At 49.6% G+C, this 21,150-nt stretch overlaps 1 protein-coding gene across 4 annotated transcripts in view; it reads right to left on the bottom strand.

Annotated features, from left to right (window-relative positions):
* Positions 1-1,339: 1,339 nt before the first annotated feature.
* The window catches only part of Prkcz (protein kinase C zeta), a 107,162-nt gene continuing 87,351 nt past the window's right edge, over positions 1,340-21,150 (bottom strand). For all 4 annotated transcript variants that reach the window (XM_034502057.2, XM_034502058.2, XM_034502059.2 and 1 more), the window contains 8 exons: positions 13,979-14,065; positions 12,354-12,489; positions 12,108-12,195; positions 9,533-9,652; positions 8,440-8,519; positions 7,977-8,066; positions 1,913-2,028; positions 1,340-1,786 (listed from right to left, as the gene is read on the bottom strand). In XM_034502057.2, coding sequence (XP_034357948.1) covers positions 1,699-1,786; positions 1,913-2,028; positions 7,977-8,066; positions 8,440-8,519; positions 9,533-9,652; positions 12,108-12,195; positions 12,354-12,489; positions 13,979-14,065 — 805 coding nt within the window. In that variant the 3' untranslated portion in view covers positions 1,340-1,698. The remainder of the gene's footprint in view (positions 1,787-1,912; positions 2,029-7,976; positions 8,067-8,439; positions 8,520-9,532; positions 9,653-12,107; positions 12,196-12,353; positions 12,490-13,978; positions 14,066-21,150) is intronic.

Genomic DNA, 21,150 nt, shown 5'->3' with positions numbered 1-21,150 from the left:
TACCCCTGGAGAGCCCCCAGGCTGGGCTTGGTACTCCTGGGAGGCCCAAATATTGGCTCTTAGGCTCTATTTGCATTTTTTGACTAGTTGTTGGGAACATGTCTTACCAATGGACACAGGGAGTGCTGGCTGAAATGTGTCCATGTTCAATAGGAGTCACAGAGCCACCCAGAAGCCTGGACTTGGGATATGGTGTCAGAAACCTGGGCTGCCTGTTCTGTCCCAGCACCGTGGATCTGGGTGTGGCTCTGACGTGTTCAGTGCCAGACATGGCAATGGCCTGAGAAACCTGAGTGTATTGGGGTGAGGGCTGTGAGCGGCCACTGGGCGTCATGGAGAAGCAGGGCAGCATTGTAACAGCGCCTCTAAAAAATTTCATTTTCTCTAACTCTGATCTTTGTCAGGGCCACCAGCCCCAAGGCATGAAGCAAATATGACAGGAGCCCAGACTCCACTCTGCCTGATGTGGAGACTCAGGGTCTCCATCTGGCAGGGTTGGGGGTGTGTAGCATGTTTGCCATATGGGCCAGCCTGGCTTGAGTGGACCTGGGGTGCTCGGTCACTGCGGGGCACCTTCTCCATCTCCTGCCTACGACAGAGGTGGGTAAGCCATGCCTCCCACCACACCTGACCTGCTAAGGGGTTAGTTGGCCTCTTCCCAGAAAGCCTTGGGCTGGCCTCCGGAAGTAACCTAAAGAGGAGGAGGATGGCTGAGCACAGCAGTTAAAGAAGCAGGCATGCTTCCTCAGGAAGAGTGTGGGATTATGGGTAGTCTGTCACTTTAAGGCTAGGGTCCATCACACAAGTTGTCTTTAAGTTTCCTAATCAGAGTATTAATGATAAAAATATTTTCCAAAAAATCTAATGTATAACACAAGACGTCTTGGAGGCACTGGCTAGTGTTTTCAGAAATATATTTTGTGCGGATTTAGTCTTCAATTATTTTCCCTTTTTTATTTATTTACCTATTTATTTGGTTTACTGGTGCTTTGGTGAGCAATGTTTTAGAATCTCTATGATCCAATTTCCCCCATCAGAGTCCAAACAGCTGGTGGGAACAGTGCCACCAACCTGGCCAGGGTGTCCCTTCAGCCTCGGCCTACCATGGCTAGCTGCGCTAGGTATGAAAATACTTGTTAAATATTAACAACAAAACTTACCGGGATTTAGAAAATGTTCCGAATCTGTAACAATTCTTGTTGCATCACATCCCTGCAGGCACTTGGGTGCCTGTCCCCTGCCTACGTCCTGCCTGCTCGGAAAGCGCAGCTCCTCCTCGTTTGGGGGCTGCGTTGGGGACATCAGGCGGGTGCCACAGAAAAAAGGCATCAGAGGAAGCTTCGGCATCATCGGTACACTTTATTCCTCAGGGCATTACACGCTACTTTTCCTGGAGCGGGTCAGTGCATCGAGTTCTGTTTCTGTGGAAGATGTGCACCTTTCAAAAAATGGTGTGGCTGTCTCACTCTCTGGTAGGGCCTCCATGAGCACAGGAAGCGGTTCCTCCAGCACAAAGCCAGCCTCTGGGGGCCTGGACACAAGAGATTGCTCTGTTGGACACCCCTCTGCGGTCTTGGTGGCCAGCATCCCTCCCTGGCTGCTCGGAGCCTCGGTGCCTGGCCTGGCATGCATATGCTGTAGTTAAGGGTAAAGTGACAGGGTCATTCACAGGCGTGTCCACAACAGATGCTCATGGCCTCACACGGACTCCTCAGCAGACAGCAGAAGTGGGTTGATGTACTCAAAGCCTTCAAACTCAGACTGGTCGATCCTCTTTATGACGTCCCTAAAAACACAAGAAGGGAGTGAAGAGTGGTGGTTGTGTCCCTCCCTCAGCCACCATTCTTCCCACCAGTCCACACTCTAGAGGCAGGGACCTGAGTATGGGGCCATGCACTGACCCAGGACTTACTCATCATCTGGGGTCAGCTGCACTGGCTCACTGGTGAACTGTGTGTCAAAGTTGTCCAGGCCATAGTCATCTGTGATCTGGGGCTGGAAGGGAGGCAGGGTCTGCTTCTTTTCCAGCTGGGAACATTGACAAGGGAGAGGTCAGATGGGGGCTGAGCATCCCCTCTGTCTGCATCAGCTCTTTGTGTGCACATAAATCACAAAATAAAATGGGAAGCTCAGCTTTTCAACATGCCTGTTATTTGAATGCCATTCCTGCCACCCCCAACCCTCTTAAAACACAGAATCTAGGAGAAAATATGCAATACCAGGAAACGTAACCAGGTTAAGAAGGTGCTGGACCTAGAGGCTCCGGAGACATGTGCCTAGAAACAATGTTGCTGCTTGTAGCTGAAAGCTTGTGCAGGCATGTGCCTGGAAACAATGTTACTACTAGTAGCTGAAAGCTTGTGTGGGAGCTCTCTTTCTCTGGTCTCAGAAGAACCTGATCATAATGGTATTTGGGTGTGACAACACCCCCACCTAGATGGGCACTGGGAGAAGCTATTTTCAATCCTCTCCTCACCCTAACTCTGTCATCTCCATCTTTTACTATTTTGAGCTGGACCCTCTAGCCCAGCAGGGAATGAACAGTATCAGGAGAGACTCTACTGTCTGACATGTGCCACATGGCACTGTGATTCAAGTGGCAAGAAATCCCCCTCCCAGTCTCACACTCATGCCAGGTGGTGGTGGAACATGCCTTTAATCCCAGCACTCGGGAGGCAGGGGAGGCAGGGGAGGCAGGGGAGGCAGGGGAGGCAGGGGAGGCAGGGGAGGCAGGTGGATCTCTGAGTTTGAGGCCAGCCTGGTCTACAGAGCAAGTTCCAGGACAGCCAAAAGATATAGCTGTTCTTCTTTATTAAGCAGGGCTTTTGGGTCACTCAGGGGTAATGACAAAGTGGAGGCATTCCTGAGGATTTGGTGCCCAGCCTTCTGTCCAGCATTCACTCTGCTCTTTCAGGGATAGGTGGCTGACTACCTACGATTCCCAGAACAATGTATCTGTCCTATGGGCCACACTGCCCTGCACCGGCTCAGGATGTGGGCCTTATATGCCTGGTGTGGGAGCTGATATGACATTTCCCTAGTATGTCTAACGATGGCTCTGCAGCAGGGATCAGTGTCTGGCTTATAGTTGCATCTCGGTTCTTAGAAACAAACCTGACCCAACAGAGGAGTATGGCATACATGGGTGAGTGAATGAGAAAATGGATGGAGAGGTGTGGAGAGTGGGTGGGTTCATGATGAGTAAGGACAAATAAGGGTCCCAGTGCAGTCCTGCTGCTACGATGGAAGACCCAAGACGGAGTAACTTACAAGGACTTCGTGCATCTTCTACAAGTGCCCCTGTGCACCTGGGGGGACTCTTTACCCCTGATGAGGCATCCAGAGCCCATTCCTGCAGCCTTGCCATTCAGGGGTCCCAACCCGCCCACACTTAACCCCTCCCACACCCCAGAAGTTCCTAGTAGAGTTTTAGGGACATACTTGGCTGTCTAGAACTCAACTGGCCGTGCTACCAAGCATGAATGAAGGTGAGTGTGGGTATGAAGGGAACTCCTTGCCACATGCATCACGGTGCTGTGTGGTGACATCAATGTCTCTCCTGACTGCTGTGTATTCCCCTGTGGACTGGAGGGCCCACTTCTAAACCGTAAATAGCAGAGAAGGCAGCACATGTGAGTACAGGACAGTGGTGAGACCCTGCCTAAGGGAGAAGGTAGCACTAAGTCTGGCAGCTATGGGTCTTTTCTGAATACACTAGCCAGCATAGAGGGATAACGGGAGTCAGTTCCCACCACTGTTGTGGGCAGGGAGACTAGTAGCTGGAGTACATGGATAGCGGAGTACATGGATAGCACCTGCCATTTGGATACTTTGTATCCAAACCATGCCATTTGGATACTTTGTATCCAAGCCAAAGAAATTCCCCAGAGACCAGGATGGTGCTCCCACTGTTGCCTGCTGAAGTCTAGGCTATGAAGGCTGGTCCTGGGCTACGGGTACTGGTCCTGTTCAGTCTCAAGGGTGGGGAGGTGTGCCTGGGGCTAGTAGCAGTTGTGATCCCATTTCTGATGACTCCCCCTAGTCACGGTTCCCATAACTATCTCCAGCACCTGTTTGTCTCTGGAACCCTGGGCCTCCAGGATGTGGCCCTTCATCCTATCCTCCTCTATCTTCCTCTTCTCCGGGCCACAGGCTCATGCCACGACCATGGACCCGTCCTTTCCTTTTTCTTTGGCAGGATGCCTGAGAAACCAGAAGGTTTTGGTGACAGTCTATCCTCCCATTCGCTCTACTCTCTGGAGTAAAATACTTTCAAAATCTAGAAGCCTTGGACCTATTATTTAAACTTTTAAAAATTACATTTGTGAGTGAGTACATGCAAGCATGGCACAGGTATGGGTGTTTGAGGACAACTTCTGGGGGACAGTTCTCTTACTCCATCATATGAGTTCTGGAAATCTAACACAGGCTGTCAGCTTGGTGGCAAGCACCTTTCTAACCGCTGAGCAATTATCTCACTGGTCTGGACCTATTTACATTAACTGACATGGGGCAGGAGTGGAGGCTATCAATTTCCTGTCAGCTCTCACCGGTGGGAACTGATGTCAAGGGAGCTTGTTTTTTAGCCAGTCTGACTCACTCCTCAAGGTGGCCAGTCACCTGGAACATACTGGGTTTGATAGCAGGTGGCAGCAATGCCCAGATGGCTGCTTCAGCTTTTTCCAGTTCATGGTGAGTCAGGGACTAGGACCATTGCAAAGATACATACCTCACAGATCTGACATGCTGTCAAACCCCTATGGAGTACCAGGCAAGGAGAGCCTATGGACAGACCCTTGGAGTAAGCAGCCCCAGCCAAGCATCCTAAGGGAGCCAGGATTTTGCTGTATGGACCCATTTCTTTCAGAAACAATTTCCTGATCAGTCACATCTCTACCTGGGACAGTGTCCAAAACTTTCCTATGGCCTTAATGCTAATATCCAAACCTTCTGGTGGAGACTTGGCAGGGAGGGATGTGCCGGATGGCCCATGGTGGACTTTGTGTGCTCAGTGGAACATATGGCTCTACCCTTACATCCTAGAGGAGGGGCACGAGGCCTGGTCCCACAGGCCCTAGAGACAGCTGGCAGTGCCCTCGCTTCTGACTCCATTCTTTCTCCAGAGCACCGGAAGGGAATGGCAGAGGAGCCCCTGGCTAAGGCCCAGGGAGGACCCTGAGCACCCAGCTCTAGGGTGGTCTCTGCTCTGAGTCTAGAGAGGAGAGGCTTAAAGGATCTGGTAGACAACACTATGAGGGATGCTGTGCCATGCAGACAGTCCTCAGGTCACCCTCTGGGGTGGACTGAAGACTGTGTCTCTGTTCCCAGAAGAGGTATCACCTGTGTGATTTATCAAAGGTATCCCACTAGACATGTCTGAAGTAGAAATCCAGCATTTGGCTTGAACCCCCCTCCCTAGTCTGCAAGGGCAGCCACTGCTCTGCCTACTTGAGCTTGTCCCATGACTCAGGATGGAGGATGGTCCCAGGGGGGACATTAGAACAGAATGTGCCAGAGATAGGTGTGGTGGATGGCTCCTATCCCCCAGTCTACGCCCCAGCTACTTAAGGGGACCTCACCCCACACATAAGCCATTCCAGAGCTCAGATCTCCTCAGCTCAGATGTCTCAGAGGCTCAAGTTACGGGTTGGCTGCCACTTCTGTCTTCCAAAACCCAAGCTGAGGGGTGGTAGGAGAGCCAGGGACAAGCCTGGCCTCCTTTTGCTCCAAACAAACAACAGATAGCAGAGTCATATAGACAAGACCATAGTTCCCAAGCAACACTCATGCCAGCTAGCCTCGTGTAGATCTTAAAAGAATAGCATTAGTGTCCCAAGGCCCAGGAACACGGACACTCCAGTTACCACCATGGCTGCTCAGTGTTGACAGAGCAATGCTTCTCAGCTAGGGGGAAGGGCTGGGATTAATAACCTCTCCAGTATTGTCCCAGTGTGGCTCATGGGGGAACATTTGCGATTTCCCTCATTGCTCACATCCACTTCCTTCCTCATGGCACCAATCAGTACCAGGGACCAGTACCCTGTGTCCTACTGTGACACCTCTGGGCCTGTGCTCCCACCTCAAGATGGACAGTCCTGAAGTCTTGCATTTCCTGCAGCTCACACTGGGCTGCAGCCCCTCAGCAAGCAGGACATAGAGTGACCATCTCAACATCTAGGGGAAAATCCCCAAGAAACTAGATGTGAGTGCCAACAGACATGCTATGCCAGCCACCCAACAACCTAAGAACCGGAAAGTTGGTGTCCCACCCAAGTGACCATCAGTGGGCAAGTGGACAAATGCATGGTCCATCTGTGCAATGCGACGGCAAGCAGCCATGAAAACATGTGGCATGTATATCACCGTGACAAGGATGAGCCTTGAAGATGCCTTACCAAGTGAAGGGTGACTGAGTGCAAGGCTACCTACTAGCTGGGCCCTCTTTCAAGGGAGAGTTAAGAGAAGTCAAGTTGCAGGCAAGTATGGCCAGGGAAGGGGAGGGCAAGGAGGGCATGACAACCCATAGTGTGAGTCTACTGGTAATAATGGTTCCATGCCCACGAGATGTACTAAAAACTACAGTATCGTGTGTATGATACAGTGGAAGACCTCCTCAGCCCCTCTTGCTGCTCAGAACCACTTGGCTGTCGAATCTAGAGGGAGCTGGGCTGAAATGAGACACTATAATATATCCACTCAGGTATGGTGAGGGAAGACTGATTGGACATGAGGGTCTGGCTGCTACTGATACCATGCGGGAGTGCAGGGGCAGGGGCAGGGGCAGGGGCAGGGGCCCGGGCAGGACTCAGATTCTGCAGGCTTAGATGAGGTGGACTCCAGTGAAGCAGGCTCAGAGGAGCAGCAATGAGGGTAGTGGCTAGGAGGGATGACGTAGGACTCTCCCTATACTCCGACGAGGGACTTGCGAGGTCAGTACATGCCTCAGTGTCAGAGTGGAGGTGATCCGTTCCAAACACTGGGGCAGACAGTGAGCCTGTGGGTAAAGTTTGCCACTACCGAACCCAGGCCTGGCTAGGCAATGGCTGCATTGTGAACGTCGAGGTTAGAAATAAACATATTGCTTCTCTCTGGTGCTACCAGGGCAAGGAGATGAAATTAAAAGCTCGCAAAATTGTTTTTGAAGTATCAAGGGCCGATGAGGTGGTTTGGTAGGTGACTTTGTTGCCAACACTGAGAACCTGAGTTTGTTTTCCCCAGACTTAAATGGTGAAAGGAGAGACCTGACTCTCAGAAGTTGTCCTCTGACCTCCATGTACCCAAGCACAAACACACACGAATGTTAGAAAAAGTGTCAACGCCTTGAATTCTGACTAGATATTTACACCTGAAAAAGGAAGAGAACTTGAGGCTCTGACTATGTAATAATGTAACCTGGCTCTGGGTTGTGGGGCTATCGTCTTTCCTGACTGCTTGTTGCCTCTGCGGCCTGGCCCCGCCCCATTTCTTCCAGTACCCACAGACACAAACAGTCCCATGAACAGAGTAACTGGTTGTGCGGCAACATCCTGTTCTTCGTGGGGATAGAATGTAGCCTTTGGTGCTGGACCTGAGCCATCTGGAAGGATCAGGGTGGAGTTAGGGAGGGGGTGGGGAGAAGGTGTCTGCTGTCCCAGAGTTGGGCAAGTTCCAGATCTACTCAATGGGCTAATCTTTCTACTTTCCTTCAAAAGAGTAATATTTTAGAGGTGACATTTCAGAGACTTTCCAATTGTTTAGTTTGAAACAAGTTGAAGTTTTTTCCCTAATATCAGGAATGGACTCAGGTCAGAGTCGATGTCTGTGCTACCCTGTCCAGTAACAGGTGACAGCATGATTAGGTTCTTGGCAGCTTTGGAAAACCAACCACAGAAAATGACCAGACACCACATACCAGGCACCTAAGTGCACACGGGCCCATTCTGTCTATTAGATCAGCCCACCTCACAGAAGGGGCATGAGTGACACTCGAGGCTTACCAGGTCCCAGTCTATGCTTCGGAAGAAGGCGTGGGACTTGATGTCAGAAAACCCAGTTTGCGGCCGGCAGCCAAGCCTCTCTTTGGGATCCTGTGGGTCAGAGTTCAAAGGAGGATGAGTCAGGACTCCTAAGGAAACCCCTGGGTTCAACCTCAACCCAACAGGATGACCCAACTTCCCCGACAGGAGCTCACTGTCGTGTGTCCAGCTGGGTCTGACCTTTCCTCTGTGGGGTTACTTTCTCACTGTTTGTTTTGCTATACCAATAAAAATTAAACTCGAAGATCACAGGAGCCCCAGTGTCAGAGTGGATGAGCAGCCGCACAGAACAGCTGGGGGCAGCTGGCAGCTGATAATGGACAGCTCCACTACTGGAGAGACTCTGTCCACCCACTTCAACCCATGGGTAACCTGATCCCAGAGGGTCACAAGAGATAGTCTGTCACCACAGCCAAGAGCGTACCTTGTTTAAAAATCCTTTCAGGACATGCGAGGCCTTGACAGACAGGAAACGGGGAATCCGGATTGGCTTTTCCAGGATAACTGTGAGGACAGGGGTCAGGTAAGAAGACTCCTTGGCAGCATTTGCTTTTCCTGGTTGCCCACGGAGGGGACCCCCTGAACTCTGTTCATTTTGTGGTTTTCTTTTTGCAGGGACAGAATCTTGGTATGTACCCAGCCTGGCTTTGAATTTCTAACCTTCCTACCAGCCTCCAGTAGCCGGGATTACAAGGCCATGTGACCCACACCTGGCTTGAACCCCATTTCTTTCTCTCTCTCTCTCTCTCTCTCTCTCTCTCTCTCTCTCTCTCCCCCTCCCTCCCTCCCTCCCTCCCTCTCTCCCTCCCTTTTTAAAAGATTTATTTATTTATTTTACATGAGTACAATGTTACTCTCCTCAGACACAGCAGAAGAGGGCATCAGATTCCATTACAGATGGTTGTGAGCCATGTGTGCTGGGAATTGAACTCAGGACCTCTGGAAGAGCAGTCAGTGCGCCTAACCACTGAGCCATCTCTCCAGCCCTTTGAACCCCATTTCAAAGTCAGAGCTCAGACTTGTAGCCTTGGAACTCCTTCCTGTTCCAGAAGCCTGCTGGGTCCTCCTAGGGACCTCCTGGTGGCATTCGGTTGCACATATCACATAGCCTGTGTGTGAACCAACAGCTTCTCACATACTACATTTTGGTTGCAGGCATGTGGAGGCCTCTGAACACCCATCACCCGGGGGCGCTGAGGGACAGCCCTGAGGGGCATATCAATGGCCATTAACTCTTTCATCAGGAGCAAGGGGGACCTGCATGGGCTACAGGGAATACCCTGGGTGGGCAGAAGGGGGCTCTGGCTAAATCAGGGTATTCTCTCTTTAGGTGACTCACGGTGAGGTGGACTATGGTCACCTCACTTTACATTGTCTGCCAGAGGATGGGTCCGTATATGTTTGTATTGGTGCTGAGGCATAGCACCAGTCTGGGCAACACACCATCCTTACCTTTGAGAAGGGAAGAAAAGAACATGCAGAGGCAGGAGGGAGTGGATACACCGTGGGCCACCAACCTTGGAAAAGGTAGTCTTCAGTGTTCATGTCAGGGTTGTCCGTGATGATGTCAAAGGGGGAACGCCCAGCCATCATCTCAAACATAAGGACACCCAGCGCCCACCAGTCCACGCTGAAACCTGTGGAAAAGCGGTCACTAGGCAGGGGGTGCCTGGGAAGTGGCACATTTGGTTCATGACTGTGAGTGTACCAAGAGAGTCAGGCATCTATCTCCCTGGGTAGCCGGATCGCCCTTCACTCACTGTGTGGGCATCTGTGCCCACAGAAGCTGTGACTCCTCACCTGCACTGTGGGCCACCCAGGCTGTCCCTGTCCCTTCAGCTCTGCTGGGACATCTCTGCTACACGAACATGCAGACTGGGACCAAGGACGGGCCTTGCTCCTTCCTGTCATCATTTACGATTACTACTTCTGCTTCTACTACTATTTAGAGATAGGCTCTCACTATTTAGTCCAGGCAGGCCTTGAACTTGTGACTGCCCTGCCTCAGCCTCCTAGTGCATGGCACCGTAACTGGTGGCATTTTTTCCTGATTTGAAGTTTCAGGACACGCGAGGCCTTGACAGACAGGAAACAGGGAATCCGGATTGGCTTTTCCAGGATAACTGTGAGGACAGGGGTCAGGTAAGAAGACTCCTTGGCAGCATTTGCTTTTCCTGGTTGCCCACGGAGGGGACCCCCTGAACTCTGTTCATTTTGTGGTTTTCTTTTTGCAGGGACAGAATCTTGGTATGTACCCAGCCTGGCTTTGAATTTCTAACCTTCCTACCAGCCTCCAGTAGCCGGGATTACAAGGCCATGTGACCACCCATACCTGGCTTGAACCCCATTTCTCTCTCTCTCTCTCTCTCTCTCTCTCTCTTCCTTCCTTTTAAAAGATTTATTTATTTATTTTACATGAGTACAATGTTACTCTCCTCAGACACAGCATTTTTTCCTGATTTGATTTAAAGTTACAAAGCCCTCTCCTCACAGAGAAATGTGGCTCAGTGGTAGAGCACTTTGTTCACATGTGCAAAGCACATGTCCCAACTCCAGTGCTGCTAAAACCCACAGAACCCACAGAACCCTTCTCTGAGATGAGAAAACACTGCTATAATTTCCTCTATATTCTCATTCACTACTTTTTTCTTTTTTTCTTTTTTCTTTTTCTTTCTTAGATTTATTTATTTATTTTATGTATTATGAATACACTGTTGTTATCCTCAGACATAGCAGAAGAGGGCATCAGATTCCATGACAGATGGTTGTGAGCTACCACGTGGTTGCTGGGAATTGAACTCAGGGCCTCTGGAAAGAGCAGGCAGTACTCTTAATGGCTGAGGCATCTCTCCAGATAGTTTTTGTTTTGTTTTGTTTTGAGACAGGGCTTCTTTGTGTAGACCTGGTTGTTTGGGAACTAACCCTATATAGACCAGGCTGGCTTTGAACTCAGAAATCTGCCAGACTCTGACTGACTCCTGATGCTGGAATTAAAAGTGTGGGCCACCATTGCCCAGCTTTCTCTCTCTCTCTCTCTCTCTCTCTCTCTCTCTCTCTCTCTCTCTCTCTTTCTTTCCTTCAATGTTAAGTATTTTTAGGCAGCAGGAGGGAAGATCAGCCTTCAGCTCTGCCTGGCGACCCCTACTGTCTCTAGAATAGTCCCCTGCTCTGGCACACACAGAAATAGGGTCAGTTAGAACCCTGGTGGGTTCTAGACTGATTTCTGGCTCCAGTCTGCCATCTTTCCTTCTCTGGTTACTGAGCCACTTCAGCTGAAGCAGCTTCTAGGAACCCAGTTATTCTCTTGGATTGGTGGCTCACACATGTTGCCTGCCACACTCATTTATGTGATGGTGTATTTATGACTGGTTTCACTGAAGTCACCGTCATGGGTCAGGGATAGTCAGCTCATGCCTGTAATCCTACTTGCACAGCAAGAAACACTAGGATGCAAAAGTGGGTGTGTACAAGCACACATGTATAACATGTGTAATGAGCCTCTGTGCACAGTAAACAAATGCACACACATACACTGCATGCTACATACTCCCCCCATCTCATGCATGCACATGTACCTATCGATATATGTATGCCCTGCCCCCAGGTGCATATGACTGTTTCAACCGGGAGGAGGAGTGGAAGTACATATCATGTCTACAGGGTCTCCCAGATCACCCTGTGCTCTGGATCCTGATGGAGGCACTTCTGCTATTCCCATGGGCACTTTGTTTCTAACATATATGCATGGCCAGTGGCCATCAACTTGGGGTGCTGTAACCCCACGCTGAGTCTGTCTTTTGCTTCATGCTCTTTTTTCTCCTCCCCAGCCTTAGGACGCATCAGGGAATGGAATGTTAATCAGTAGCATCTGGTGGGCTTCAGGAAGTATGCAAGGAGTAACCAGCTGGGAAACCCTGAGGGGTGTTTTGTATTATCTTTGGGTATAATATGGCCATATATCTCCCTGGTTTCTGTGCCAGGGCCATTGTATGGGTGGGCCAGGCAGGTTCCTGCTCTGAGTGAATGTCACCGGCTAGGAAGACGTTTGGAAGGTGTCTGCCTACATTTCCCTCCCTCATGGCTGACACTCACCGTACTCTTCTCCTCGAAGGATTTCGGGGGCGATATAGTTCGGGGTTCCACAAAAAGTGCTTGTTGTATCACCAGGGCCTAGGCCTTCCTGTGGGGACAGAGTTACCAGGAGTGTGAATCTCATGTGGAGGGCGTCCCTCAAGAACACTGACATAGAGTTGCCTCAGTACGGTCACCACTGAGCTACGCTCCGTCAGTGAACACTTCTGCAGGATGACAAGCTGGGGGGACAGGTGAGGCGGGCACCTTGCACATGCCGTAGTCTGTCAGCTTAATGTGTCCGTCAGCATCGAGGAGGACGTTGTCCAGTTTTAGGTCCCGGTAGATGATGCCTCTCTCGTGTAGGAAGTTGAGAGCGATACAGATCTCCGCGGCATAGAACCTGAGGTGGGGAGGAGGGGAGCATTCTGTAGTCAGCAGAGGGACAGTGGCAGGCGGCCAGCCAGTGGCTGGTGCGCACGGAGCCCCACGAGGTATCCTGGTCACCGGGGAAATGCAAATGTAGATGGTAGTGAGATTCCACCTCCCAACCACCGGAATGGCTGCTAACCACAGCCAGAGTAAGTGAAGGGAACTCGGAATACGGGATGCCCTGTGTATGGTTTCGGGAATTAAAAACGTGGCCAGAGGGAGGTCTCTCAGAACGTGAAAGCTAGGGCCGTGTGCAGCTCAGTGTGAAAGCTCCTGCCTCACTTACAGTCTTGCTGTAAGCTGCCTCACTTACACAAGTACAGTCTCCGGCACCAGAACAAACAATCGAATAAGCATGAAAACCAGAAAGGGTGTGTGTCAAACAACGCCACTAACACACAGATGTCCAAGGCTGGAGTCAGTGGAGGAGGCCCGGTAAGCACAGTGGATATGAGGAAATACCGCTATGAGATCCGTTACACTGTATGCGGATTTTAAAAACTGAAAGGAGAAAAGAATTGGAAGCGGGGTGTCAAGCGCTGTGTCAACCTATGTCTGTAGCAACCTTACTCATCAAATCTAACATGTGGAAGTAAGCACTGATGGATGAGTGGATAAAGGAAGTGTGCGTGGGGCAGAGTGGGTCATGGCTGCAGGTTTGAAGCCAGTGTGGGTCTCACAGCAAATCCTGCCGAAGAGGAAGAGGAATGGGGATGGGGAGAGAGAAGGCCCTATCAGAGCAATGGATTATTATTACCCAACCTTTTAAAAGGAAAGGATTTCCAACAGGCTACACAGTGAATCTTGAAGACAACATCATGCCAAGTCAAATATACAAGAAGACAGATAATCTGAAATTCCACTCAGGGCGCCCTCTTGAATCAGACAGGAGGGCTGGAGATGAGGAACCTGGGAGTCAGCATTCACAGGGTATGGTTCCAGTGTGATCCGCAAAGAGGCTCTGTGTGTGCTGCTAGCAGGTTTCACGGCACTGGACTATCTGGCCAACATGGCACCGTTAACACTGTGTGCACTTAACCAGGAGTTTTATGAAAAGCAAGTGGACAAGCAAGAAGCGGCGTCCATGACTCACAGGACTTCATGGGGGGAAACTAAGGTAAGTAGGAGGAGGGGGCCATCCAGGAGAAGCATGAGGACAGGGGGCTGGATGGCAGATATTCGAGGCCAGAGATGGGACTGGGGAGTCTCTCCTGATTCTAGTGAAGGCCTGCTGTACTCTACTGCTGAGGGATTGTGGACTTTACAGGGACCAGCTCTGAGCTCAAAGCTCCCAAGTTCCCCCGCAGAGGCTTTGGATTTTCTTATACCATGTGAGGTCTCATTTTTGCCACCTTCTGCCCAAATCTCACTCCTTTTCACTGCTGGCCTCGTGAGGAAAGTCCCAAGGCCATGCTATTTTTCTTTCTTTCTTTTTTTTTTTTTTTTTTTTTTTGACTCACCTGGCATGTTCCTCTGGAAGCTTCCTCTGCCTTTGCATGTGGAACATGAGATCCCCACCGTTGACATACTCAATGACCAGGAACAACCTGTATAGGAGAGAAGGGCAATGGATCAGGGATCAAAACCACCCTGAAACATGCCATAGGTGAAGGCACCACTGACAGGACCAGGGTGAATGGAACCTCCACGGGGGGTTGCTTTTTCAGCTTCTGGTTGAGTCACCCTTGGGTGCTGACCTGCTGCCTCTTACAGAGATTCGTAAGTGAACAGAACAAAGAGATGACAGGCTACCTGGGAGCTCCTAGGGTCAGGGAAAACCTCAAGGTGAAAGGAAGGCTGAGGCTGAGTTTGGTGTTTGGACCAGTGAGGTGTGAGGCATGGTTTCAGATGCTGACATTTGGGGTCCAAGACCATGTTGGATGATAGATGTGGCTTCATCACCTGATGCCAAGATAGGACACTGTTTTTGGAAAACAAAGAGTAAAGACTTAGGCTGGGTAGTGGTGGTTCACTCCTTGAATCCCAGCACTCGGGAGGCAGAGGCAGGTGGATCTTTATGAGTTTGAGGCCAGCCTGGTCTACAGAGTGAGTTCCAGGACAGCCAGGGCTACACAGAGAAACCTTGTCTTGAAACAAACAAACAAACAAATAAACAAACATAGAAACAAAGAGATAGACTTGGGTGTTCATTCACCTATTGGTTCATCTCTGTGTTCCCAATGGTGGTATATCTGTTTTAGGGTTTAAAAACAAAAGGTCACAATAAGGCAGAGATAGAAGCCAGAGGTCAGAGATTAGGGATAGGAGAACAAGTGACCAAAGAGAAAGCAGAGGACTGATGGAGCACGGGGAGGCCTGATGGAGTATGGGGTAAGGGGAAAGCAATGAGCTGTGGGCCATCCTGGCTCAGATGGACAAAGAGGAAATCCATGGGGCAGGTGACCAGTCAGGTATAGGACTGGTGAGCATATTAGGGGAACATGGTTTAAAGGTTGACTGCTCTAGTCTCTGTATGTGGATGGACCCCAGGAACATGTAAATGGGCAGGCCCAGGAACCACAGCGGTGCCTGTTCATCTGCTGAGAGGGGGTCTGTGTGGATCAGAGAGGAGAGAAATGAGGAAGAGCCAGGCTCAACTGAAAGGAGGAGACAGTAGCTGGATATCAGGGAATACGGATTAGAAAGGGTGGGGCTGGCATAGTAGGTCCAGAGGGAGGTGGTCATGATTCAATGAGTCTGAGATAACAGCAGCCCAACAGCTAGGCGAGTGGAGAGGTGGCAGGGGTCAGGCAGAGGTGAAGTCTGAGCTTTGTGGATAAATCTTTTAGGAACTGGGCTTCAGCACACAGGCCCCTCGTGTCTCCGAACACTGGCCATGTGGTTTCTCTCACTAATAAGATCTTTGCTGCATTTAATAAGACTTAATTTTCAAAATTCAATTCATGATAATTTCCCGAGATGCCCTGTTGAGGGCACCTTGGGGACATCTGGGTTGGCAGCTCATGTTTGCCCGGACTGTTTGCCTTTGGAAATGTTTGCAGCACATCTGCAGTTTGCTGCTCACGGTGATGCTACCCACCAGCATGGGAGCCAGTGTAGAAAGGAGCAAGCAAACCCCTCCTCTCCTGGCTCCTCAAGAGCTCTCAGCATGCTGGACAGACTCTCACTGGCTAACTGTGAATCTACTGTGTGCAGATGCCTGAATTCAGTCTCTATAGCTATGGTAAGAAACCAGGGAAGACAGGAAAACTGACACAGCAAGTTAACCTGCTATAAAACACTCGCCAAGTTTTAAATTATGTATTTACAAGAGAAACAATCCCTACTATGTGGAAATCAGAACAAAAGCCCCCAGCACCAGACCAGGAGCCGTGTATTTCCCCTAGGCAAGCCAGCCCCAGGTGTCCTGGTCGTGAAGAAAATTCTACTATGTTTTTGTTAGGGCTGAGACACCTTTTCTGGTCTTATTCATCTTTCTAGCCTCTATGGGATAAGTCTTATGCAAAATCCCTTGCTTTCCCTCAGGGAGTCACTGGTCTGCTGCAGTCCACTTTGTAAGTAAAGTTTTATTGAAACAAAGCCAGGTTCATTATCTATATAGTTGCCTCTTGATATTCATGCAGGAATCAGTTACAGGATCCTTTTCAGTGACTGAAATCACTGTTGCTCAATCTCTTTATGTAAAATGGACCCTCTGCTACAGTGTAACACATTTCTGTATTGTTCACAATGCTCAATACAAAGAGAAAACTATGCACATTATTACTTTGTATTGTTAGGGACTAACACCAAGGAAAGTCAGAACCTAAGTCTGGAATGCAGTGCAGTGGTAGAGTGCTTGCTTAGCATATGTGGGACCATGGTTCCACCTCCAGCACCACACATGTCAGTACATGTTCAATACAGACAAGCCCCCCACAAGGAGTTTTGACATATCCTGGTTGAAGCCGCAGAGAAGAACCCAGAGTATAAGGCAGAACTGGTGTACCCCAACTGTGAATCACCTGTGGTGACTTTTCTGCTATTTTGAGATGACTCAGAGTTGAGTTTTCTGCTTGTCTGTACCAGGAGTCATGAAGAACCCAATGTACCTCCAAGTGTTCACGGAATGATCATGGCTCCATGGGAGGTGGGTCCCATGATGCCTGCCAGACTCCACGAGATGTCTAACATCTCAAAATTAGTCAAAGGCATCTCTTTAAAACTCCCTGTGTGACTGCAAAGAACAGATATTTCCCCCACATACCAGGAGAAGCTTTGCCTTTTCCTCAGGTGCCAACACTTCTAGCGGATACACTTAAGCATTGGTGATAATGACTTCCTTTAATAGGGAGAAACTTTGGCCACTTCAGAAAACAGGTGAGCATCCTAGCCTGAACCCCACAAACCCCCACAAAAGCAGAATGGCAACACCTCTGTCTAGAGGCCATGGTAAATTATTCCTGCATAGGCCATTTCTGTATGGGGCTGGCTCTGAGGGAACCTCCTGACAGTGATGGATCTCTCTTCCCTCCCTCTCTCCCTCCCTCTCACAACACAAACTAGGCTGGTGTTGAAGTTGGATCCTTCTGCCTTGGCCTCCTGAGTGCTGGGATTACAGGTGTGTGGCATTATGCCTATATTTCTTCCATTTGTTTTGTGGGGTGTGTGAGGTGTGGCGCGGTGTGCCCAGCGTGTACTTGCCACAGCATGCGTGTGAAGCTCAGTTTCAGGAGTCAGCTCTCTCCTTCTACCAAGTCAGGCTGTCGGAGTTGAGCAGCTGCCTTTACAAGCCATCTTGCGGCCCCACAGGCTTTCTGTTTCTGTTACAAAAGCAGCTGTAAAATGAAGGATTTTTTTTTTTCTTTCAGGAGAGGGGCCTACAGATAAAACCTTGGCACTATTTTTGGCATTTCTTCAAAGCAGAAATCCCACAGGAGGACCATGTGAGCGGCTCTGTAGGTGACTTGGGTTGGCTTGGGTGTATGTGGCTGTGACAATACAAGGTCACATCTGTTCCCACAGTTTTTCTCTGTGTGCTTGGCAGGCACTTCCCATGCCAAGTTCCTTAGCCTTAGGTTTTGTCTTGGGCCATGGCTATGTTTCTCAGCCAGGTTGAAGCCAATACCTGTGCTCAGACTTATGGGCAGGTGTATGCACAGGTGTCTGTGGGTCAGGCAATTGAGCACCTGTCACTGTCCATGGCTCTTTTGGTCATATAGCCATACCAACCCCTAAGGGAGACTTAGAGGGAGGGGCAGGGGTCTGGCAGAGCCCTCAACACTTCTAAGTCAGATCCCTAATGCATTTAAGGCCAGACCACTATAGAAAGGAAGAAAGTTAATGGTTCAGATGGTAGATATTATCACTTATTCTTAAGAAGATGTACAAAAGTTACTAAAAACCAGTAGAAATGGATCCATCCACACAGGCAAAGGGAGAAAGGGCATAAGGAGAAACAGTGGGCTCCAGGGTCCAGCGCCAGAGAAAGCTGCAGGTAGTGGATAAGCCCATTGCTTCTCTCATCAGGAGAGGACCCAGAGAAAGGAGGACCCGTTAGGACCACTGCTCCTGTTTTCCAGGCCTGACCTTGGCCTAGAGAGAAAACCTGATGGAACAAGGCAATGTGGGACTTATCAAGAAGTAACGAGAGCTTGGGCCTGGCTGGCTGGTCACTGCCTTGTGTTTTATTTGAACACAACCATGACCATTTTATTCACACCCCTGTGTGTGTGTGTGTGTGTGTGTGTGTGTGTGTGTATGAGAGAGAGAGAGAGAGAGAGATAGAGAGAGAGAAAGGAGACTGAGAGTGTTAAAGACAGAGATACACACACACACACAGAGAGAGAGAGAGAGAGAGAGAGAGAGAGAGAGAGAGAGAGAGAGAGAGAGAGAGAGAGAATAGCCAAGGAAGGCCTTGAGGTCTTGAACTTTGATCTTCTGCCTCTGCCTCCAGAGTGCTGGGATTACAGGAACACACCATCGTGTCCTGCCATGCACATCTCTTACATTTGTCTGTGGTTTTTGTGCCAGAGCACACAGCCATAATGAAGACTATCCAGCCAAGAGGGTGAAATCGGTCACAAGCCACAGCTGTCCCCAAGTGACATCATGACTTAGTCTGTATAAGCTGTGATAAGCAGGAGCAGATGTGTGTAATGACTGGTTCTCAGATCACATCCCTGTTGTTAAGACATTGGGCAACATCGGTTACCTGGTCATTTGAGAAATGTTGCTAACTCTTGGTTACCTTACATTACATTGTTACAAATAGTAACAATGACACAAAAGTTTTGATGGCCTGCACTCTTTATAGAACATTTATTCCCCAAACCAGGAGGTAAATTCTGCCATTTTCCTGATTATATGGAGAGAGACACAAGACACCAAAGCTTACCTAGTCCTGACGTCAGACAGCTACAAAGTAAATAGAGATCTTACTCCTAGGCCCTGCCTCTGCTCCCAACAGAAGGTCCCACCCAGTAGCTGACAGAAAAGTGCACAGAGGAGTCAGCCTAGACACCAAGTGGCATCACAGAGAACAAGAGACCAGACCCACAACTGAGGCCTAAGAGAACAGATATGAGGCTCAAACCCTGCCACACCAAGAACACAAACCAGGAGCCATGGTCAGTGTGAAGGAGAGACTCAGCACCACCCCCCTACCCCGTTCCCTGACTTAGAAAAGGCTCTGTGAAGAAAGATGTGGACAGGCAAGGGAACCTGATATAGTAGGTCCAATAAGAGGATTTTTTTAAAAAATCTTGTTCAAAGAGATCTTCTATAGGGGAGGGCAGGGAGCCAACTGTCTTGAGTGTCTACAGGAACAGAAGCAGAGTATGCCATGAACTGCCTGTCAATGTAGCTCAGAGAGGTGGGGGCATCCTTATGTACCACAGGGTATGAGCCCAATACTCTGCCCAGAGTCAGAAAGTGTCAGAGAAACTGAGCAACAGGAGGAAGCAACTGAGGGCTGAGGAGAATGTTACCACCTAGAAGCCCAAAAGCAGGAAGGCATTGAGAAAAATACCCCTAGGTACCTACCTAGAGCTAATCCTGGGCCTGTGGCTCAGAGAGTGCTCACCTGTCACGTCTGAGGCTCTGGCCTCCCTCCCCAGAAACATACCAAAAAAGGGGAGAAGGCTGGAAGGTGGCTGAGTGATTATGAATGCTTACTGCTTTGGCACAGGACCCAAGCTCAGTTCCCAACGCCCGCATCAGTGGGCTTATAACTGTCTGTAACCCCAGTTCCAGGGGATCTGCTGCCCTCTTCTGGCCTCAGAAGAAGGCATCTGCACACACATACATACAAATACATAATAAAACTATTTAGTGCTGATAAATTCCAGTAGTATTTAGGATTTTCCGCAGAATAAAATAGATGGAATAAAGATTACCCAAGAAGAGAACTCTATGGGTCAACTAAGCATCAACACAAATAGCCAAGCCATGAAAAGGCCCTAAATAGCAGCAAAGTTTGAAAGCACATGTCCCTTTTCTGATGACATGTGACTCATGCTTGTGGCTGGCACTGTGCCATCTTAGGATTCTATCCCCGGCAAGAAAGAGAACCGCGCTGACCATTCTTGCCAGTCACCGAGAAGTGGCCCAGCTAGCATCAGCAGCCTGAGGGAGATGAGACATAAACCCTGTTGGGGAGGGCAGTGCCTGTTTCAAAAAGTAAAAAAAAAAAGACATTTGAAGTCAAGTTCTGGCCTTTATACATTCACAGGTGAGTACAGTGGCATATATATATACATAAGCCCCCCACCCCCACAGAAGAACTAGGGCGTGGCTCAGTGGTAGAACACCTGCTTTGAACATACAAAGTCCTAGGTTTGACCCTTTATACCAACTATTAAACAAAAGAAAGTTGAATGGCAGCCATGAGAGCACATGTGTGCCTGTGAACCTGGCACCTAGCAGATGGAGCCAGGAGAGTAGAATGTTCTAGAAACAGCTACATAGTAACACTCTCTTTGGAGAGAAAGGAAGGGTGGGCAGAGAGTTGACTTTCAGGGCTGATCCTGAGAGTCAATTTAACAAAAGGAGTCCCATATCCTTGTGAAGGCAGGCACCATCCCCAGGGTGTTGGGCTCTGAATGGAGACAGGGTACATTACAATCTCATACCCACCCATGATGGAAGAGTCACTTTTAGGTCTGTCAGTCAAGGCCACTGGCTCAAGGACTTGGCTGTGGAGAGTGCAACCTGACCTCATTCTCACCCCCAGCAATACTCCCAAGAGCAGCCCGTTGCTTCCTCGCTGGAATAGACAGCTCTCTCACAGATGGGGGAGGGCATGCCCTAATTGGGAGAAACACCTGTGTTATCATTTATTGGACACAAGCTATGTCCCAGGGTCCCAAGGGCCCCTTTGCTGTCTGGGGCTTCCTGATGATTCTTAAGTGTTCTTAAGATGGCACAGAGAGCCAACATTTAACAAATACATGTGAGTGAACTGCAGCTCACCTGCCCGGAAGCAACCCTTCTCCCTGGAGATCCCAGTTTGAACTACATTGTTCTGGACCCCTGGCCCAGGCCTGCCTAGTGACCAGAGCTGTGTTCTACAGTAAGAGGCTGCTGAGGCTGTATGGCAACCATTTCAGGGGGTTGCGATGTCATGCTGTTAGCATGAAGGCTGACATGGCTCCCACGCTCAGCTCTGCAGCTGCCGCTCAACACTGGCTCT

The sequence above is a fragment of the Arvicanthis niloticus genome, chromosome 5, assembly GCF_011762505.2.
Source record: "Arvicanthis niloticus isolate mArvNil1 chromosome 5, mArvNil1.pat.X, whole genome shotgun sequence".
NCBI lineage: Eukaryota > Metazoa > Chordata > Mammalia > Rodentia > Muridae > Arvicanthis > Arvicanthis niloticus.
This window is presented reverse-complemented; position numbering and strand designations above follow the sequence as displayed.